General features: G+C 32.7%; 5 protein-coding genes across 6 annotated transcripts; 2 read left to right on the top strand and 3 right to left on the bottom strand.

Moving 5' to 3' along the window:
• The first annotated feature begins 791 nt into the window (after positions 1-791).
• On the top strand, positions 792-3056 carry LOC130800848 (subtilisin-like protease SBT2.6). Its single transcript, XM_057664554.1, has 3 exons — positions 792-935; positions 1647-1794; positions 2785-3056. The coding sequence occupies exons 1-3, from the start codon at positions 859-861 to the stop codon at positions 2845-2847; spliced, it is 288 nt and encodes a 95-aa protein (XP_057520537.1). The 5' UTR covers positions 792-858; the 3' UTR covers positions 2848-3056.
• A 2093-nt stretch (positions 3057-5149) lies between these two features.
• On the top strand, positions 5150-8785 carry LOC130800846 (uncharacterized). Its single transcript, XM_057664551.1, has 6 exons — positions 5150-5385; positions 6222-6283; positions 6398-6533; positions 7919-7991; positions 8133-8198; positions 8347-8785. The coding sequence occupies exons 1-6, from the start codon at positions 5222-5224 to the stop codon at positions 8563-8565; spliced, it is 720 nt and encodes a 239-aa protein (XP_057520534.1). The 5' UTR covers positions 5150-5221; the 3' UTR covers positions 8566-8785.
• A 672-nt stretch (positions 8786-9457) lies between these two features.
• LOC130800847 (uncharacterized) lies at positions 9458-10872 on the bottom strand. Its single transcript, XM_057664553.1, has 2 exons — positions 9902-10872; positions 9458-9596 (listed from the first exon to the last, which is right to left on the bottom strand). The coding sequence occupies exons 1-2, from the start codon at positions 10364-10366 to the stop codon at positions 9552-9554; spliced, it is 510 nt and encodes a 169-aa protein (XP_057520536.1). The 5' UTR covers positions 10367-10872; the 3' UTR covers positions 9458-9551.
• A 1448-nt stretch (positions 10873-12320) lies between these two features.
• Positions 12321-13668, bottom strand: LOC130800845 (uncharacterized). 2 transcript variants are annotated; one of them, XM_057664549.1, is made up of 2 exons: positions 12637-13668; positions 12321-12535 (listed from the first exon to the last, which is right to left on the bottom strand). In XM_057664549.1, exons 1-2 carry the CDS (start codon positions 13372-13374, stop codon positions 12527-12529), a joined length of 747 nt encoding a protein of 248 aa, XP_057520532.1. In that variant the 5' UTR covers positions 13375-13668; the 3' UTR covers positions 12321-12526. The 2 variants fall into 2 exon arrangements, with proteins under 2 accessions (XP_057520532.1, XP_057520533.1); XM_057664550.1 differs by having other exon boundaries at positions 12321-12532; positions 12637-13456.
• A 2071-nt stretch (positions 13669-15739) lies between these two features.
• On the bottom strand, positions 15740-16819 carry LOC130801729 (uncharacterized). Its single transcript, XM_057665612.1, has one exon. The coding sequence runs from the start codon at positions 16817-16819 to the stop codon at positions 15740-15742; it is 1080 nt and encodes a 359-aa protein (XP_057521595.1).
• Positions 16820-20688: the final 3869 nt, after the last annotated feature.

Genomic DNA, 20688 nt, shown 5'->3' with positions numbered 1-20688 from the left:
AATTTGTGTTGCATTCACAATTATTAGCTTAAACTTTTAATTGAATTGGTTCTTAACGGTAACAAGCAAATTATATACTTTTAATAACAAGTTTAACTTGAAATGATCCAAAATTTGATATTGATTCTAATTACCTAACTATATTGAAATAATGAATTTATTTTCTAATCTTTATACATTTTTTTCAGTAAATGAGTGCAAGAGGTTTCATGCATCATTCATATAATCTTGTTACACTAAAATACAAAAGGTAAAGTGACCATCCACTAACATTTTAAGTTAAAAAATTCTTACATCAAAGTTTAAAATGTTGCTGAATGAGAGGATATACTCTCTCCGTTTTATATTGATTTTGCAACATTAAATTTAATAGTACTATTTATTCATCATTTTTAATTTTTAATTAGTTTTTAATCTATAAGTTAAAACATAGTCAAGTGAGATTTTGTTTGATTCGTCTCATTGCAAAGATTATTATTTATTAATATCAAATTTTTATAATTTTTTTGTTTATACATAATTAGAGATATTAAGGATTGAATTAGTGCATTGGATTGCGTAAAAAAGTAAATATTGCAAGTAAATTAAAATGGAAGAATTACATATCAATATTCCCATATAAGAAAGTGGCCTGGAGGGACTTATATTTATTTATTTACTTATTTGTTTATTTATTTATTTATTTATTTATTGAAAGTTAGAATTATTAGCTTAGGATGACTAAAAAGCATTGACTAGTAGTTTATAAATAGAGGGCATGTGAAGTTCATTCATAGTGAGCAATATATGCCAAACCAATCAAAACACATATAGTAGATCTTTCAGAAATAGAGATCAGAGGGGGCCTGCTTTTAGAGAATGGCTAGCAAGCTTAAAGAATTGTACTTCGTCTTCATGAACTTTGATCCTGAATATGAACGTCTTCGAGCTAATAGGTAATTTTTTTTGTATCACTAATTATTAATTACTAATTATTATCTCCTTAAGTTATATGAATTCAAACGAGGAATCAACTTAACCAAATATTCTTAGGTTTAGAAATGTAAATACATCAACATGACAACATCACAAGCGATCTCCATAAGCATATATACATACTTGTTGAAATAAGGGGTGGATAAGATTCGTACTAGTACTTTAATTCCATCATGTAACCTTATAAGTTATAATAACATGTCACTGGCCAAAAATTTAAAATAGTGATTGTAACCCTATGATAAGTCATGAAACCCGACTTATATATTCTATCAATATCATAACAATATATTTCTTTCATTTCTTTATGTTTGTCTCATTTTGACTAAAAAGTTTTCGCTAAGCTTTTGGTTGAGTTGATTTGTTGACATGATATTAAAGCTAATGGGACATGAGGTCACAAGTTCAAATCTCATCCACCCCTCATTTAAAGTGAAATATTCAGCATATGGTGTGAGGAGGATCTGTACGTACTGTATCCACACTTCTAGCCTTAAGGCTCTGGTGTGAAGAGGCGTGTTAGAGTGTATAATATATTCTATATCTTTAACCATTAATTTAAACTTTTAGTTGGGTTGGTTACTTAATGCAAGTAATAAAATAGAGTCTTATTATTTTCTATAAATAGTGTTACGTTAATAGTGTTTACATTATATTATTAACATAAACAGGTCTAAGCGAGGAGCTTATGATCTTGATATGTATCTAAGTAGGAAACATGACGAGGTTCTAGCTCGAACCCTCCAGCCTGGCACTTACAACAAGACTTTTTCCCTTGTTATTGTCGATGGCTTTGCTGTTGAAATTACTGAAGATCAGGTTAATATTCTTTATTAATTTCTTATTTTCTTATGAATACGCTTGAATAGTAATTACTAGTTATTGATTGATCTTATTTTATAGTTTTTTTTCCGTCAAGTAAAATCTTATTTGATTTACCTTAATACATATGATTATTATATTAATTTTTTTATAATTTTTAATATGCATATTTGAAGATAATTATATGTTAAAATTATACATTAGAAATGCAAAAACCAAAAGTGTATGTAGTCCTTAAATATCTACAGAGAAATTATTTATTTATCATGATCATGAATAATGGCTTTATATATAAATATAGCCTAAGCTAGATTGTAAAACATTTAATTGGTTTTTGTTTCCGCCAAAATAATTGTTGAATGTACACGAGTGCGTTGATAAGAAACTAATAATGCTGTTAGTTTTAAAGAGAATCATGGGTTCTGTTGTCATTTGCAATTAATTGATGCACCCCAACATATGTATACTATGTTAAGAAAACAAAAAAATAATAAATTTAAATTAATGGTTGAAAAAGTATTAGGGATAAAAATAACGCATAAATCTTAAGACTTGACACTATCTATTTATTCGACCTTGAATGAATGGTAGATGATATTTAAATTTATAATCTTTCATCACGTTAATTTCATCTACCAATGAACCAATTCTATTAAAAGTTTATAATTACGGTTAAAATTTTAAAATATGCAATTTACTCTCATTAAATCAATAAGTAGGACAAATTTTGTGATTATTTACTTTTGAACCTATAATTTAACTAGCTAGTCTCAAGAGAAGACCAATTTGTTAGGCAAAATTAAGTAGCTATAAGAATAGATGTTAAATAATGTAAGAGTGACTCTTATCATTGTATATTTTCATGTACTACATTTTAAGTGGCTTTTTATAGTGCATTGTATGTATTAATAATGTTGCATATCTATGATAATAATTGATAAATAATTAAATACTAACCTTACACATTTAAATAATTTTGATTTTCAGGCGAAAATGCTCAGATCCACAACAGATGTTAGGGTGGTGGAAAAAAATCAGGAATTAGTTTAATTAATTAAATTTAATTTGTGGCTTAAAAGTCTAATATATTATGAATGCTAAGAAAATAGATCAATTTGTGATTATTATTCCTCAATTTGTTTGTATTTTTTTTGGGCATGTATTTTAGGCCCTTCATATCACTGTATTTCTCGTTCTACGTATATAGACAAAAAACCATAAAGTAATACTCCCATATGATCACATATTGAAGTATTGCTAGCTATAATGCTGCTTATTATGTATTCTTCCAATTATTGGATGATAATTAATAAAAAATTATAATTTCAGTACTCTCACAAGCTAGATATCTTTTATTTGGTTCATATATATATATATATATATATATATATATATATATATATATATATATATATATATATATATATATATATATATATATATATATAAATAAAGTGTGGGGGGCTTTAAGGTGAGATCCAATAAGATGACTTTATAAAATTAAAAAAGTAAGAAAAATAATTATATAAGATAAAAAAGTTTATGTCAATATTGGTGCATGAAAAACTTAAACAGCTAGTACTTGAGAGACTGTCTCTTTGAAAGATATATTTCAAGCTTAGTTCATTAAATATTAATGTCTACTTGCCGTATTATTAATGCCTACTTACATTATCCTTAATGCTTACATACCGTATCCTTAATGCATACTTTCAATATCGGAAATGTCTAATTACATCATTCTTAACGCCTACTTATAATATTTTAAAAAATATATAATGGGCCCAATTAGAAATGGTCTCTAAAGAGTATTATTTGTGAGAAATATTACTCCCTCTGTCCCTTCCAATTTGCACCTCTTTCCATTTTAGGTTGTCCTACTTATTTTGTACCCTTTCTTTTTATGGCAATGACCCTACTTTATATCTTTAAATCTCATCCACGAACTTATTTTCTCTCTCCATCATAACCACTTATTCCTATTATCCACTTATTTTTTGTCTTATTTACCAACCAAATTTCACTTTCCACTAAATTTTACCCAAACACGACATGGGTGCATTCTCATAGGGACAAAGGGAGTATTAATTTATAACGTAATAACACTTTTTTGATGATAGTAACCAGAAAAAATCAATTTTATTTTGGATAATGTGCATCCTTTATAATTAAGTTATTGAAACCCTTTAGTTTTCTATTGTCATATATATATATATATATATATATATATATATTTGGAATGATATCTTCTTGGCTTATAAAATATGCGTAACTTATATTTTTTTGATTTTTTATCCGCCAGCCCAATTTAAGAGTGTTGCAAACTCCTTGGTCCATACAACCATGCATGCAAAAGCACTAACAGTGAAAGATATATAGATTCCAAAGTCTGGCACAAGCACCGAGCCACTGACAGTCGGAGCTAGTAATGGTTAAAGCCAAGCTAGGCAAATTGACAAAATGAAATATACGTGATTTGATATGGTACTACTACTCCCATCCTATTATACAAACTTACTATTGGTTTCCTGTGTTGCATAGGCTCGAGAACATTCATAGCACTGGCTCAGGCCTGAAGCCAGCCAATATTTTATCCAGTTAAGGTTAAGATAGGAAGCTAAAAACTAAAGACTAAAGACTAAAGACTAGACACTTGAAATGGCATTGGCATCTATATATCCATCCAACAAAATTTCACAAATTTATCAAGATAAATATAAACCTGACATTTGGTGGGTCATTCTACCTCTTTTATTGTCATCACATGATGCTTTCAATCTTCAATTATGTTTCATGTTAATTTCAAACTTTGCATAGTTGTTGCAGGTGCAATGATATTTTATATATGTTACTTTGAGTTTGCACTATATACTCAAAAAGATATCGTATATTTGTGTTTTATTGATTTAAAAGATTTCATTTATTTGTGTTATATTGTGTAAAATCAAAAGAACATATAGATTATATGCCTATATAGTATGAACAAACGACTCTTATTAGCTAATAGCTAATTGGCGTGACCGATTTAACCAGTTAATTTTATTAACTAGTTTGATCAGCTGGCTTTGAAACATATAGTAACTTCGAACATGTTGCTAGATTCTAAAAACAACTTTTTAAAAATAAATTGATTCATAATAATAAACAGTTTTAACCAATTAATTTATCAAATATTAGTAATTTAGCGACCCATTCATTTATTAATATTAAAATAAATTAAAATTAACTAATAAAGTATTTAAAAAAAAACACCTTATCTTTTCTTTAATTCAATGCAAAATTAAAAAAACACAAAACACTAAACAGTGCTCCATTTTGGCGCGAAAATCAATTAATATCCAACTAAATTTCGCTAGGGTTAATTTTTATCAACTAGGTTTTCTTCAGTTATCATTTTCGTTCTGATTTCCAAAAACATTTGATTATGACAGCAATGGCGGAATCTCCCGCATCGTCAAAACGGCGTCGCACTGACAATCCAGAGACAAAAAAAGTTACAGTTGAACCGTCGAATTCAAAAAATTTGTCGCCTTTGGTTGTCTTTGCTCACGGCGCTGGTGCTCCTTCTACTTCCGATTGGATGATCAGGTACGATAGGAATCTGGTAAAAAGCAGTTGAATTTCTCTTGCTATTGTTTACTTGCTTTGATATATGTTTGTGAGAAAGTGATGGCGGTAATTTTTTGGATGCTGTTTTGGTTGTTCAGTTTCTTTTATGATGTTGAAATTGATTAGAAAATTAAGAATTCTAGCGAAATTTCTGATGGTGCTGTTTAGTTGCTTTGATAATAATACTTGTTCACTAGAAATTAATGGCGGAGATGTTTTACATGGACCATGGTGTTAGTTTGTTGTAATTCTGCGGAATTTTTCTTTATGTTAAGTACTTGTTTTTATCTTCGTTTGCAAGAAATTAATGGTGGAAATATTAAGTAAATTCACAACTATAATAAGTTCATATAAGGGCTAATTAGGGCCGGTAACGGTAAGATGAGTCAAGTATAGATAAGTACAAATCACCTTGAGTAAGCCTCATAGAATGGACTTTTAGGCTGCTTATATGGAGGCTGGAGTGTAATAAATTAGGACAGGTATCGACAAACAACATGAAAGAATATTTTGACTCTGTTTAGGGTGAAATAAAAAATAAGGTGAAGAATACCTAAGAAATTTGGCCAGATATATCCTGTAGCTTGGATCCTGGAATTTGGGGGATTGATATCAGATATCCTAACGTATGTAATCTTGCAAGTGGTTGTTTTGATTCATTATTTTAATGAATGTATATCGCGTGTTATAACTATGTAATTTGTGTTATATTTATTGTTGCATAGTGGTAAAAATTTAAGTTATGTGTATAGCATATGAATTTTACTTAAGCGTCACAATTAGTAAAACTGAGAAAATTTTCATTGTTTTTGAAGATGGAAAGAGATGCTAGAAAAGGCGTTAAATGCTGTTGAAGTTGTTACATTTGACTATCCTTGTAAGTATTAATTTCATTATTTCATGTGATGGTTGTTTCTCTTAACTCAGTTTTTATTACGTGGGCTAGCTGAAGATATCATTTGTTTTGGAAACTTTGTTTAATTGTACGTAGATTGTGCTGGTGGAAAGAAGGGAGCTCCTCCAAAGGCAGAAAAGTTAGTTAAGTTTCATGCAGACATGGTTAAAAAGGCTGCTGCTAAACACCCTGGTCATCCTCTTATCTTGGCTGGAAAATCGATGGGCTCCAGGTGATTGCTTGTACTTGTTATGTTATGTGCTATGTATCCAAGTTAGCTTCCATGATTGTGATGCTTCATTTGGTTATTAAATGTTTAATGATGGCTATCTGCTTGATGTTGTTTTCATTATGAGGGTTTTCTATGAATCTCTGTCTTTGAACAGAAGATTGTTTTGTATTAATCAGGATACCATTTTGATTTTAGAAGGTGACTCAAAATGATAAACTATTGATTAAGAAAATCAATTTTAAATACAAGGATATATTAGAGGATAATTTAGAATGGAATGACAAGAAGAGGTAATTGAAGAAGCAAAAAGGTGTCAAAACCTACAATTAATGGGAATGATACCTCTTAGGAACAAGAAATTGAATTTGTCACATGTTTGTTGTTGCTTGTGTTTATGATATTGATTTTGGCCCTCAAATGTATTAAGAAATCCTAAGATTATCTTGTAATTGTATGACTAATCCATCTGAGAAGATATTTTCGCTGAAGTACAATTCATTGATGAAGTGATTATGAAGTTTATATGGATGGATGATTGAGTTAGTATCTTGGCAGAGTTCCTCTTCATAAAATTATCTTTATCATCTAAGGACTAATGTGCTTCTTTATTCTTTATGCATTAAAATACTGCCTAAAAGGGTTTATCTTTAAAGGCGGGTTTCTGTGATAATTTTTGGGCTAACTTTGTCGCTGAAACTCCTCTGCTTCATGATTTGCTTCATACATCTTAAACAACCTGTTAAATTTCGTGTTTATGAGCAAAGTTCAAGCTTATACCTTTTCTTTCCTCGCTTTGGAGGAATAAGTTAAATCCAACTCACGCTTTAATTTTTTATATTTGAAAACATTTGTATTTTATTGACAAAATCTGACCAATTTGTGGATGAGTATGCCAAGATGTCACATTTGTTCGCTGGTGGAGATGTATTTGACTTCCTGGAGGATGGAGGATTTTCGACGTTCGTGAACCTCTCAATTGATGGGCTGATTATTTTGCCTTATTTAGTGTTGTTTGGATATGAATCCGATATGCCTTTGGTTCTAAGAACTATAGTCCAATTGCCTATTCTCAAAATTTTGCACACTTGTAGCCTTATATTAGCATTTTCATGTTATGGTATGCAACAATTGTAGTCAATTTTTCCCCTGGAATTTCTATGTTTACCCTTATTTTAATTTTTTTTATCGAAAATTTCCACTTTACGTCCATGTTCCTTTACATTCTGCTGCAGTCTGTACCCACCTGACCATCTCTACAGAATTACTATTGAATTATTTAGAATTTTAATACCATGAGAAGAGATTCTTTTTCCTGTTTAGAGTAGTAGCTGCATCTTCTTTGAGAACTGAGAGTTTATAAATGATTATTTTGGTTTTATATGTAGAGTTAGCTGCATGGTTGCAAATCAACAGGACATTTCTGCTGCAGGAATAATCTGTTTGGGCTACCCATTGAAGGTTTGGTGGTTTGTGTAAACTTGTCTTTGAATACCTATGTGTTGATATTTTTCTTTTCACAGAGCTCAAGATGATAAATCACTATTTTCCTTCAATTCACCCACCCATGTAATGGACCTGATGATCTTTGAATATTCTCAGGGAATGAAGGGAGCAATACGGGATGAGATATTAGTTCAGCTCACAGTTCCCATCATGTTTGTCCAGGTATCTTCTTAAAACATGTTTTCACCAACTAGGTTCCCGTTGCTTGTTCAAATGTTAGAACCCAGTTGTATTGGATTTATGTTTTGTAATAAAGAGCTTCTGTATTTCTAATTTTTATGGATATTTGGGTGATACTATGGGAATGAAGGGTGGCAAAGATGGGATGTGTCCTCTGGATAAGTTGGAAGCTGTTAGGAAGAAGATCAAGCCCAGTACCGACTTGCATGTGATTGAAGGCGGAGATCACTCTTTCAAAGTTGCTAAGAAGTATCTACAAGAAACTGAATCAACTCAAATTGAGGCTGAGGAGTCTGCTGTCAAATCTATTGCTTCATTTGTTTCCAACTTTCTTCGCGAATCTCTGTAACTTTCAGGTTTATTACTACCAGCAGTGAAATGTTATTTGGGTAGTTCGTGAATCTTATTTAGTTTCAGTTTTATTACTATCGGCATTGAATTGGTTTTTGGTATGCTGACCACCGTGGACTCGTGGAGTTGGCCGAAGATGATATAGGTTGGTCCAATATGTATTCCTGGTTAGCATTATCAGACTTTGTCTAGGTTTTTAACTCCCTCTTTTGTACTCAAAATTAATGGGATGTATTGTCTAGCCATGCTGCTTCAACACTTTTGGTTTCTGTTCATGTATATAAATTAACCTTGGAGCTAGCTTTTAAATGTTACGCGTAAGTTATGTTTTACGGATTTCGATTCTCCTGGTTGAATTCATGGATTACGTGATGGAACCAAAGATTTATATAGCCCTTTTATTTTGAACAAGTATAAAACTTGTGCAATGCACGAAGTTGTTAGTGTGGAGCTATATATTAATTGAAGTTTTAATGAATAGTGCAAGTATATTTTATAATAAATACTACAAACGTTAGATAAAACAACTCGTCTGTCTTAAAAAAAACCAACAACCACTTAAAATGTAATGTACTTGACGGTATGGTAATCATGTTAAGCATATCCGTTGAGCATTTTATTAAATGTGTCATCGTATAGGCTGGACGTCGCTAGGTCACATTGATCTGGATCCGTTCAAAAATGACTAGAAGAAGATAGAGGAAGCTGAACTTCTTTGGCTTTGTGCAACCAAGTTCAATTGTAAGTATTAAAATGACCTTTAATGTGAAGCTTTTCTAATAGTATGGCAATCACAATTCAAAAATTTATAGACAATCTCATAAAAGAAGGGGACTTATTGCTAAAAAGTAATACGCTAACAGACGCCTCATGCCTGCAGCACAATATACAAACTGATGATTCAAGTGAATAATTTAGAATTTGGATAGCACTATGCTTAGTAAATTTTTAATTTCGTCTTTTTCTTTGATCCTGCAACAGTCTTCATTTGGATGTGGTTTTGGTTGTTCTGAATCGTCCCTTGTTCGTCTGCAAGAACAATAAGCAACAAGAAAATTCAATTTGTGTGGATGACAGTCAAGCAGATCGTACCGCTAGTAGATGGGGCATATTTTTCCATTCTCGACAGAGCCACAAATTTATAGTTATTTGATTTTGGATTATTTGTCCATACTTGTTAAATCATGTGCACTTTGTTTACATATAATTGCATGGTTGTATGTTAACTTTTACTGAACGTTATATCGAAAGCTTAGTTTGAGAAGTTGAAGGGAGATATTCATGTTAACCTAATGCTTAATGGGATTATGTTTGTTTGTTGTTTTGATGCATACCTTTTTCGTCACGCAGGACTCAGCTTCACTTTCACTGTCACTGCTGCTGCTATCTCTGTTCTTGCCTTCCTTTGCCTTCTTCATCATCAATATCTTCTCCTTCCAATGATCTGCCATGCTCGAAAAACAATGGTTTGCTGGTTCATCCTTAAGTTCTGTTTTGCTCTTCGTGTTGCTTGCATTAGTTGCATTACTTTTCACGTATGGTTCCTTCTTAGCAGGCTGTTTAACATCTTTTGTTTGAACACTTGCCGTATGCTGTTTTTCCTTCTTTTGCTCTTCCTTCTCTTTCTTCTTCGTCTCTGTGCATGTACCAGATTTCGTTTCCTTGCCAAATGCTGTATTTGGCTGTTCTTTCTTGTGTGTATCAGTACATGTTGACTTCACATCTTTAGATGCCGGATACTGACATGTACTACAATGTTTGGCCCCTGCTTGGTGTTCCTGTTGTTTGTGCCCAAACATCCTGCTTCCCCAAGCAGTTACCTCTGATATCTTCTATGAGAATTTGTGTTCTTCATTTGTGGGTTTTTGCATTTTGGCTGAAGCCATTGTGTTTCTTTTTTCTGTTTTTCAAATGATCAGATTTTTGGTTTTTCTTAGAGCTATTTCTTGCTTGATGCTATTGCAGGAATTGAAACCAGGAATTTATAGAAGTCATTCCTTATTATAAAATAAAGGGGAAAGGGTGTTAGTTGCTTAGAATAATTGCAGAAGATCATCTGTACAGAATAACTGGCATGGAAAGAAGAATATTTCAGCTTGGACGGTGGGGATAAAAAGTATGAGCATCCAAATTGGAGAATGACAAGCAAATTTTGCGAAAGCTTGAAGACAAATTATATTGACGTCATCAAACCAACTCCAGTTAAGTCTCCTTATTTTTGCGGTAACAAAGAGGTTGTTTTCAGTTGACGTTTATCTTACATGCAATGATTGTCTTGTTAGATACGAAATTTTGATCGTTTAAGGAGTCACTAATTTTTACATAATTCATTTATTATAACAGTCCAACAGTAAGGTGTTAAGATTTCAGATTTTTAGGTTCTATTAAGGCCTAAGACTTTCTTCCCCAGGGTTATGCTAATCATTCGGATCATTGGATCAGTTTTTCGGTCGAGTTAATGGGATATTGTGTTCACATCTTTTTTGCTTCATTGTAAATCCATTTTTGAAGTCGGGTCATAGTCAAGTCAGTTGAAGATTATATAGGTCGGGTAAATGTCCATTTAGAACACTTCTAGCAACATTAATATATTGTTAGGAAGTAGCACATTTTTGCAGTTCCATCTATACGGCGGCATAGGTTTGCTTTTAGAACCGCTAAGTCTAGAAACGAACCTACCTTTGGGTTTTGTGGTTACGATGTTTCTTTACACAACATTCCATTACCTCGGCCATTAAGTAGCTACTGATTAACTCCCACTTAGCTTAGATAGAGTTTGGAACAGTGCGGTTCCTGACTTTTTATGGATCCTAGATAAAATGAAAGAAAAAGGCCCTCTTTATAGAGGGTTGATTATAGTTCTTGATGGTTGCTTGGCAAAATGATAGAAACGGATCCTATATAATATAATTATCATTATAAATATAGACGTGTCATATACTTCTTAACGAATAAAATAATTAACCTAATAAAAAATACATTTTGAGTTGAGGTATTGGGTTAAAGTAAAGTTAAAATTTTACAAACGGTGTTCTACATCCTACGTGATAACATTGGTGAGTAAAGATATTGAACCCTTTTCTAGCTCTGGGTCCTAGGTAAATGCCTACCCTACCTTGGGTCAGGAATGACCTTGGTCTTGAGGATCGGATGTTACTCTTAACAAAAAGGCTATGTTACTATTGACCTTGATAGCAAACATCATTTGCAATTACATATGATTAGAAGTGCACATGACCTCTGTGGCTGTGTCTCTTTGTTGGAACTTGGAAGTACTTTATTTAATATCCATGATTTTTTCACTAGAAGTATCAAGAATTGAGCTAGGCTCTATCATTGCGAAGTTAGTTTCAACTTTCAAGGTTTAGTTGATGCTCTAATCTTTAGGATCTTTTTTTAATTTAATTTTATTGTATTATTTCAATGTTGTGAAGTCTTTTAACGTTTTTGAAAGAGAGTGTTGAATTCATTTGACAAATAAACTCTTGATTCAATGACCATTATGGATATTCGACAATGAATTTAGGCAGCAAAACAAGGCTTATCGTATTGGTTGAGTTGTAATGGTATGAAAAATCTCTTTTTAGACCGATTTGGGGAATATATGATGATCTTGACCGATATTATTTGATGTTTTGACAATGACATTATCCGTCATCATAATTGTGACCGACATCTCATTTTTTGGCTGAATTTGTTCTTGAATGAACATATGCTTGGTAAAGTGCAAAATTATTGTTAACAACAACAGCATTAGGTAAAACACTGATCATTCAGTATAAAACATGTAGTACAATAAGGAAATCCATCCATTGTTGCATGACAATTGCTCTCAGCCGTTCTAGTAGTTGCGACTGGGCATTATTTGCGTAATAGTACAATATCATAAATATATTAATATGTTATTAGCAGCATGCATTGTCTGATCTGGTCTTGGGCTGGTGCTGAGCTTTGCTTGTTTAGCACTTCTGTGTGCAACAGAAAGGAAAGCAAGCAAATTTGATTATTCTATTAGGGAAGAAGTTAAATTTTAAAAGTTGTAATCGAGACAAGTTGATCAAATGCTTACCTTGCCCTTGCCATAGCCTTCATTGTCACTCTCACTGTCGCTGCTATCATCACTGCGCTTGCAGGATGATTTCTTCTTGATCTTCATCACGCTCTTCATGTTTCCTGAGCTACAGACCTTGTACTCTTCCTTTTCCTCTTTGAACTCACAGCTTGAATTGTGGCTGTGGTGGCCAGAGCTATGATGGGCTGAGCCATGGTGGCCTGAGTTGTGATGGCCAGAGCCATGATGGCCTGAGCTGTGATGGGAAGAGCCCTTGTGGGCAGATATGTGTTGGCCTGAGTTGTGGTTGGCACAAGCAAGGTGGCCTGAGCTGTTATGGTTGGCATGGCGATGGTGACCCAAGCCATGGTCTGCCTGGTGGCTCAAACCATGGCTTGCATGGCCATGGTGGCCATAGCCATGGCTAGACCCTGAATGGCTAAAGATGGATGAAACTTTTTCAGACAATCCATGGTGACCTGAAGAGTGGTTGTCGTGGCTGGAATACTTGTGGATAATACCTCCGATGCCATGGCCAGCTTGATTGGGTGCACATGCAACTGATTTGTGCATCTCATTCTTGTAATCTGAAGAGGAATAACCCTTGGAGGCATTGTTATGGCTGCCACCTTGGGACATTGAATACCCAGCTGACTTGTGCATCTCTTCCTTGTAATCAGAATAGTAGTAGCCCTGCGCGCCATTGTTGCACTTCATTTTCTCAGCTTCGCATTTGGACATCTGCATGCAAGCCATGATGCTGCGGAATGGGCTGTGCACGACTGAATTTCGAGTTCAAGGGATTTTTTTGTTGTGTGGAACTTGATGATCAAAGTATGCCATGGAGTTATCCTTATATAGAATTTCTTAAACACATTATCTTTCCTTCCTGAAGAACAAATGAGGTCATTACTGTACCTTTGAATCTGCTTCTTATTTCACACCTTATTCTATTCTTTTTTTCCTTTTTTTTTTGAATCATGCAAGTGGAGAACTTAGCATTGATTCTGCTTTCCATTGTCATTGTGAAATCAAATGATGCCCTTTCTGACCCGTTTAGTTAATTTTCCTTGATGTTTCTCAGGTAAGTTTGACAAAACTATAGGATGCGTTTCGAAAATCTGTCTAGCACAAATACACTTTATAATTCTAATACCTTGTCGAACACATGACAATCGAACAAACGTAAAATATTAAAAATTTTCATAAAATATCCAAGTTATACAATACATATCTGAGTCAAACATGGACATACAAGTTTGAGTAATGTAGGTTCTAATAATATGTCGAGCATTAAATGTAAATAGTAACTTTCTGCATATATAAAACTTCAGACTGTAGACTGGCCCCACAAACCAACACAAGTCTTTCTAGCGCACTTTGGCCTCACTCGTGCGCACCCGGGAACACTTCCCAGAAGGTCACCCATCCTAAGATTGCTCCCCATCAAGCACGCATAACTGTGGAGTTTTTAGCAAATGGGCACCCTAGAAAAGAAGATACACCTTATTGATATGTGTAGTCTATCAATCCTTTTTCAAGCTAAATCTGGGGTATTATAAGTATTAGTAGGAATATGTCTTTGATCTCTTAATGCTTGAACTGATGCTATGGTATTAGAATTCCTGCTAGTGCAAGCCCATCACTTGCACATACAGTATGATTCTCCCACTTTGTTGCATCAGTTCTCAGACTTTGTTCCTGTAAGTCACCATATTTCCACTTCGAGATTCGAGAATGATATCTACTTCAATTTGCAAAGATATGTATACACGAGTAGCATTCTTTTTGGAAAATAAAACACTTTTCCATCTACTTTTCCACATTATGCACAATATGCATTCAAAGGTTAATCAATTTGGAAACCACCTAAGGCAGTATATTAAGCATTAATTATTTAATGCATTAGATAGTTGGTAGAATTGAGGGTGTGTTTGAATGGAAGGAAATTGAGGGAAAGAAAGGGGAGGAATTTGGAGGGAGGAGGAATCTCTTATTTGAATAGCAAAATGGAAGGAAATAGATTAAAGGAGAGAGAATTGATAGGATTTGATGTATACTTTTTGTTAAGGTTTCAATTTCTCTAAAGTTGAAAAGATTTAAAGAGAAAACTTTCATCTCTCTTTCTTTTCTTTCTATTCCCTCCTATACAAACAAGAGCTATTTTCCTTTTATTTTTCTTCTTTCATTTCCCTCCCCTTTCTCTCCTTTTTTTTCTCTCTAAAATTGTTATCTAAACATAGTGTAAATGACACGTTTCTGAAAATATAAGGGAAATATATATATATATATATATATATATATATATATATATATATATATATATATATATATATATATATATATATAACCACTAAGACTATATAACGATCAACAAATCTTGTATGAGACCGCCTTACTATGAGACGAACTCATATAATTAACTTAAGTTTTCTAATTGATTACTTTAAGATTTAAAATAATACTTTCTTTAAGAATATAAAAAGTTATCATTTCAAAATTATAGGTGCTCATTTTAATGTTATAAATAATCAATTTAAGATAATTAATGTACAGAGGTCAATTTAATAAAAATGATCTTACTATGATTCTATGAAATTGTCTCAATTAAAAATGTGTCTAATAATGCTTTTTTATTAAATGTATTTATATTTAAAATCTTATAAGAAATGTGTTTATCATTATTCTTAAACTTCTGAAGTGACATATTAACATTTTTGCGAACATCAACGATTTCAATAAAATGTATATAAATTACAATCTTTGTATAGGGTGGAATAACTAACATTTAATCAATTCAAACCTACGTGGCAAAATATCCTTGAACAAATAAAAATAAAGTTACAAACATAAAAATCAAATATTGAGCAAACAAATTCCAAATAAACAATTAAATAAAAAAACAGAAATTATTGTATGAAATGGAAGATGCATTCCATAGATAAGCTAAATAGCACAACTAATACAAACATATTTATAAAAAAAAATCAAAATTTTCTTGTTTTGAAGTTGTTTACCGAGACACATCTTTAATAAGAGTAGACTCATGCTAATTTGTATTAGTCGAACTATTCAACCCATCTACAAGATGCATATTTCAGAGCGAAGAAAATACGCTTAATTATTGACGTTTTCTATCCATATCCTTAACAAGCTTGCCCATTTGAACCTTCCAAAACAAAAAATAAGCCAAGCCCAACCCAACTAAGAAAAGAATCCACAACAAACTGTCTTCTTCCTCTTTTTTCATCTTTATTTCCTGAATCCTATAACATTCTCTTTGCTCTGAATTTACATTTATACTCTCTTGAACATACCCGTATATCACAAATACCCTTTTTCCATCTTTAACAATAACCGAACTTGGGTATCCTTCTTTATCAAGAGCAATTTCGTCAATTACGATCCCGTTCGCCCAATCATCATCGCTTTTTAAAAACCAAGCAGTATTTATGGAAACTACCACTATAACGCCGTCACCTTTAACGGCGATTCCGTTGGCTAAGGTTAAATCTGACGGCAAGATAACGGCGGTTGCTGTTCCGTTAATTGCGTTAACTTTGAACAGTTTTCCCGTGTTCGATTGAACTACGAGAAGGTAATTTTTGTGGTTTATGTAAATGACGCCGTTTAGTCCAGCGTAAGAGTATGAGGATTCATACACTGGATAATGAGTGAAAATAGAGGAATTTGAAGTGACGGAAACGGTGCCGTTCTCGGTTACTTTGTATATGAAGTTTTTATCGGAGTTGGTGACGTAAGAGTTTCCAAAAGGGTCGAAAGTGACGTCGCATGCGATTCCAATTGATGGAGAAAGAGGAGAGAGAAATTGGAGTTCGAGAGAGGAGTGATGAAGATGGAAGGAGGCGAGAAAGGGAGAAGAGAGAGAATTAATAGCGGCGAGAAGACGCTGATTGCGATGGTCGATTGAGAGGCCAAGAATGGTGGAATTGGGGGAGATTTCGGAGGAAATTAGGGTTAGGGTTTCAGTTTCGCCGGTATCGGAGATTGAGATGAATTTGTTTCCATGAAGAGATGCGACGATGAAGCGATGAGATGAAGGATCGTAAGCTAGACCTTTTGGGTAAAGACCTGGAGATTTGAATTTAATGGTGTGGAGATCTCGAGCTTTGATGAGGAAAAATGGCGACAAGATAGAAATGAGTAAGAGGAATGAGAATGATGGTGATGGTTTCGACATGATTTAAAACTGAGATATTTGTTTTGAGGATTAAAAAGGGATGGGTTTTGGGGAAAATACTTAGCAGATAAGCTGATTAGTGAAAATTAGTGAATAATAAAAATAAGATAGTAAGTGGTTAGATTTGAGATTTAATTATCTTCTTAGAGATGGTTTTTTAGGGAGACATTAAATATATAAGTTAAATAGTCTAATTCATATAAATTAAAGAGCAAATAAGTTTATTGTCTTGAGGGGTTAGTCTCTCATAAGAGTAGTTGAATTATGTTGGTGTGAGGATTTTGACCCAATTAATTAAATGGGTCGATTTGACCTGATCTGTTTATTAAATGGTGTTAGATTTTTTAGGTTAAAATTTTAAATTTGAAATAAATTTCTATAACTCATTTAATTAAACATGTTAAGAAGGTGTTCTCTTCTTATTGGAATCAGATCAGATCAGAAAGTTTCATATCAGACCAGGCCAGATTAGACCAGACTAGATCAGATCAGATCAGATCAGATCAAATCATACCGTTATTATTATTATTATTATTATTATTCATCGATACATATACATTAATGAGGTTAAGAAAGAGGTCCACCAGGAGTGTAATTAGACACATATTACATTAAATTAATTACTTGTATCATGTCATTGTTTAAGAACCAGGAGTATAAACTTTAGAAATGAGATTTTAAGAACCAGGAGTATAAACATTGATGTCATTGTACATTGACTTACAACTACCTTTTCTTATTTCTATTAGCTTCTAGCAATTAATGATGTATCTAATATTTTCCTGTTGTATTAAAGAGCCATCAGTAAATACTTCACCTTTTCCCATTTCTATTACCTAACATTTTATATAACTACATAAACATGTATAAAGTAAATATGCATTTCCTGTAATTCCAAGCTCTTCACCGGTGGATTAAGAGAAAGAAATAAAGAAATCAGTTCACAAGAATACAACAAAATATTGTAAGTTTTTATGATATGTGTGTGTGTATATATATATATATGTATTTATTTGTAGATTTTTTATTATACAATATATCTTTACCTTCTTGATGTCATGCTTTGTGTTCACATTTTGGATGATAGTGATATGTGTGTATATATTTATGTATTTTTTTGTAGATATTTTGTAAATTTTTGTAGTTTTTTTATTATATCAATGTGAGATGGGTTATGATGTGCTATGAACAACACAGGTCCTATTGTGCTTCTTAGGGATATATTTTTGTAGTCTTGGGTGATTCTTAGGGATAAAGTTAGAGATTTTAGGTCCTATTGTGCTTAATATTTCAATGTACATGATTTGTTAGTTTGTGTTCTTTTTTTTTAAATAAAATTAATTTAGCTCATTTTGTGTTTTTATGGTGAGCAAAGTATATGGCTCCCAAAGAGAGACTCTCATGGAGTGAGCAAGATACTAAAAAATTCTTGGAGATTTGTATCCAATTAAAAGCAGGATCAAGTGGACGCAAAACATATTAGGCAAAAATTGTTCAAGGTTTAAATGTAACAACCGGAAAAAATTTTAATGATAAACAAGCTAGAAATAAGTGTGATGACTTGAAAGCACAATTTAAAATATGGAATGAGATGGAATTGAAGAGGACTGGTCTTTCATTTGATCCCGAGAGTGGATGTCCACAAGTTGACCAAGATGATAGATGGGCTGGATTTGTGGAGGTAAAAAAATACTTGAATGCTTGTTGATAAAATTAATTTATGTGTTTATGAGGTAGTTATATTATTTTATTGTGTAAACAAAAACATAAAGGCATACATGCCAGGTTCTTGAAGAAGCCTTTAGCTAATTTGGCATTGCTACGTAGTCTTTATAGTGAATCTTTTGCAACTAGCAAATATAGTTATTCTCCTGGATGTGAGAGTGGTAAATCACTTTTAGGGGAAGGTGATGGAAATGATACCGAAGAAATTGGTGATAGTGATGATTGTTTTGAAACAGAATTAGGAGAAAAAAAGTGTGACTCTGGTCATGAAGAGAGCAAAAGTCCACCCACAACCAAGTCAAAGGGTAAACGTAAGAATGTAGGGAGTACAAGTAGCTCTAAAAAAGCTAAGACTGATATTGAGACTTGTTTAGAGATACTCAAAATGTCTATTTTATCTGGGTTGCCATCTCTTGAAGTTTCCAAACACTCTCAAGTTGCTACAGCTCTAAATGATCTTAAGGAAGTCAAAGAAAAGGGTGAAGAGTTTATTTTTAAATATATGCAATTCCTACGTGCAGGAGACAATGGTGACTATTTTCTAGCATTGTCATCAAATCAACAAAAACTTATGTTCTTGAAGACGACATTTGATATTAATCTACCTGAAGTAGAATGTGTCTCTACTTCTCCATAAATCTATTTTATAGCATCTTAATTTAGTTAGAGCCACTTTTGCGTTGATCTAAAAGTTAGTAGTCATATTTCTAACAAATGGCTCCATAAAGCCTTTTATATATAACTCTAGTTGGAGCAACTTTTGCATTATTCTAGTACTAGTACTTAGTAATGCTATCATATGGCTCCATAAAGCTTGACATTAACGTAGTTGGAGCAACTTTTGTATTAATATTGTACTTAGCGATGCTATTTATCATATGGCTCTATAAAATTTAAGTTTAATATTTATTAAATATATGTTATTGCATTGCTTTTACACTATAAGATGGACATTATTCGAGTGCGAACATGTACCATGATCATTGCACTAGAAGAGTTAAAGAGACTGCTCACTCCACTCGAACGATGACCTTTGAGAGTCGGAGGAGAACCGGGTTGCGATTACATACATAGATTATTGAATATTCATCCTGATTTATGTAGGGAACAATTAAGATTGGATAGAGACATATTTATTAAACTAGTCCAATACGTAGAGTATAAAGGCTGGCTATCGGATGGTAGATACATATCAATCGCTGAGCAAATTGGAATTGCCTTATATATATTGGCTAAAGGGGCTTCATACCGCACAATAGCCGATAAGTTTCAGCATGGTCTAGCGACAATTAGCAAATACTTTAGAAAAGTATTACAAGCGCTGATTATGTTATCCATGGAGATTATTAAACCTTTCCAAGACTTGAATGATGTTCCAGATAAAATAGCAAACGACTCAAAATATTGGCCATTTTTTGAGGTACCTTCATTGCGTACTAGTGGCTATAAATTTTTATTCTTATAATCATTCTAATACATTAATATTTTTATTTAGCATTGTGTTGGAGCTTGGACGGGACCCTTATTGAAGCAACTATATCAGATGAAAATGGTTTACCTTTCAGAACACGCAAAGGGAATAAAACATGGAATGTTTTGGCTTCATGTTTGTTTGATAAACTTTTCACATTTGTCAATGTGGGGTTCGAAGGTAGTGCCCACGACATAACAGTATGGAGTCATAGTTTGTTTGAACCAAAATTTATGTTTCCACATCCACCTCCAGGTATTACACAACAATTTCATATTCATATAATCCATGTTTAAATATAAATGTCTAACTATTGTTATAAATTTAGGAAAATACTATTTGGTCGATTCCGGATATCCTAACACTCTTGGATACCTCAGTCCAATAAAACATGATGATATTAGATATCATATGCCTCAGTTTTGTGTTAGTCCACCTCCTACAGGGATGCTTGAACATTTTAATTACAGACACTCATCCTCGCGTACGACAATTGAGAGATGCTTTGGAATGCTAAAAAATCAATGGAAGATATTGAAAAATATGCCTAGTATGGAGATCAAATATTAGTTGGCTATTATGGCGTCCACATTTACGCTTCATAATTTTATTCGCCTATATCAATTAGGTATCCAAATATCAAGTGGGGTTAACATTGAACTAAGAAGTGATA

Source organism: Amaranthus tricolor, chromosome 15 (genome assembly GCF_026212465.1).
Source record: "Amaranthus tricolor cultivar Red isolate AtriRed21 chromosome 15, ASM2621246v1, whole genome shotgun sequence".
NCBI classification, from domain to species: domain Eukaryota; kingdom Viridiplantae; phylum Streptophyta; class Magnoliopsida; order Caryophyllales; family Amaranthaceae; genus Amaranthus; species Amaranthus tricolor.
Note: the sequence above shows the minus strand (reverse complement) of the source record. Positions and strands in the feature narration are given on the sequence as shown.

Bases quoted from the DNA above. Each gene is read 5' to 3' on its own strand.
- LOC130800848 (XM_057664554.1), top strand. From the start codon at position 859: ATGGCTAGCAAGCTTAAAGAATTGTACTTCGTCTTCATGAACTTTGAT. The intron at 936-1,646 runs GTAATTTTTTTT...TAACATAAACAG, and splicing joins GAACGTCTTCGAGCTAATAG to GTCTAAGCGAGGAGCTTATG. The intron at 1,795-2,784 runs GTTAATATTCTT...TTTGATTTTCAG, and splicing joins TTGAAATTACTGAAGATCAG to GCGAAAATGCTCAGATCCAC.
- LOC130800846 (XM_057664551.1), top strand. From the start codon at position 5,222: ATGACAGCAATGGCGGAATCTCCCGCATCGTCAAAACGGCGTCGCACT. The intron at 5,386-6,221 runs GTACGATAGGAA...TTGTTTTTGAAG, and splicing joins ACTTCCGATTGGATGATCAG to ATGGAAAGAGATGCTAGAAA. The intron at 8,199-8,346 runs GTATCTTCTTAA...ATGGGAATGAAG, and splicing joins TTCCCATCATGTTTGTCCAG to GGTGGCAAAGATGGGATGTG.
- LOC130800847 (XM_057664553.1), bottom strand. From the start codon at position 10,366: ATGTTTGGGCACAAACAACAGGAACACCAAGCAGGGGCCAAACATTGT. The intron at 9,597-9,901 runs GTATGCATCAAA...TTGTTCTTGCAG, and splicing joins AGTCCTGCGTGACGAAAAAG to ACGAACAAGGGACGATTCAG.
- LOC130800845 (XM_057664549.1), bottom strand. From the start codon at position 13,374: ATGGCTTGCATGCAGATGTCCAAATGCGAAGCTGAGAAAATGAAGTGC.
- LOC130801729 (XM_057665612.1), bottom strand. From the start codon at position 16,819: ATGTCGAAACCATCACCATCATTCTCATTCCTCTTACTCATTTCTATC.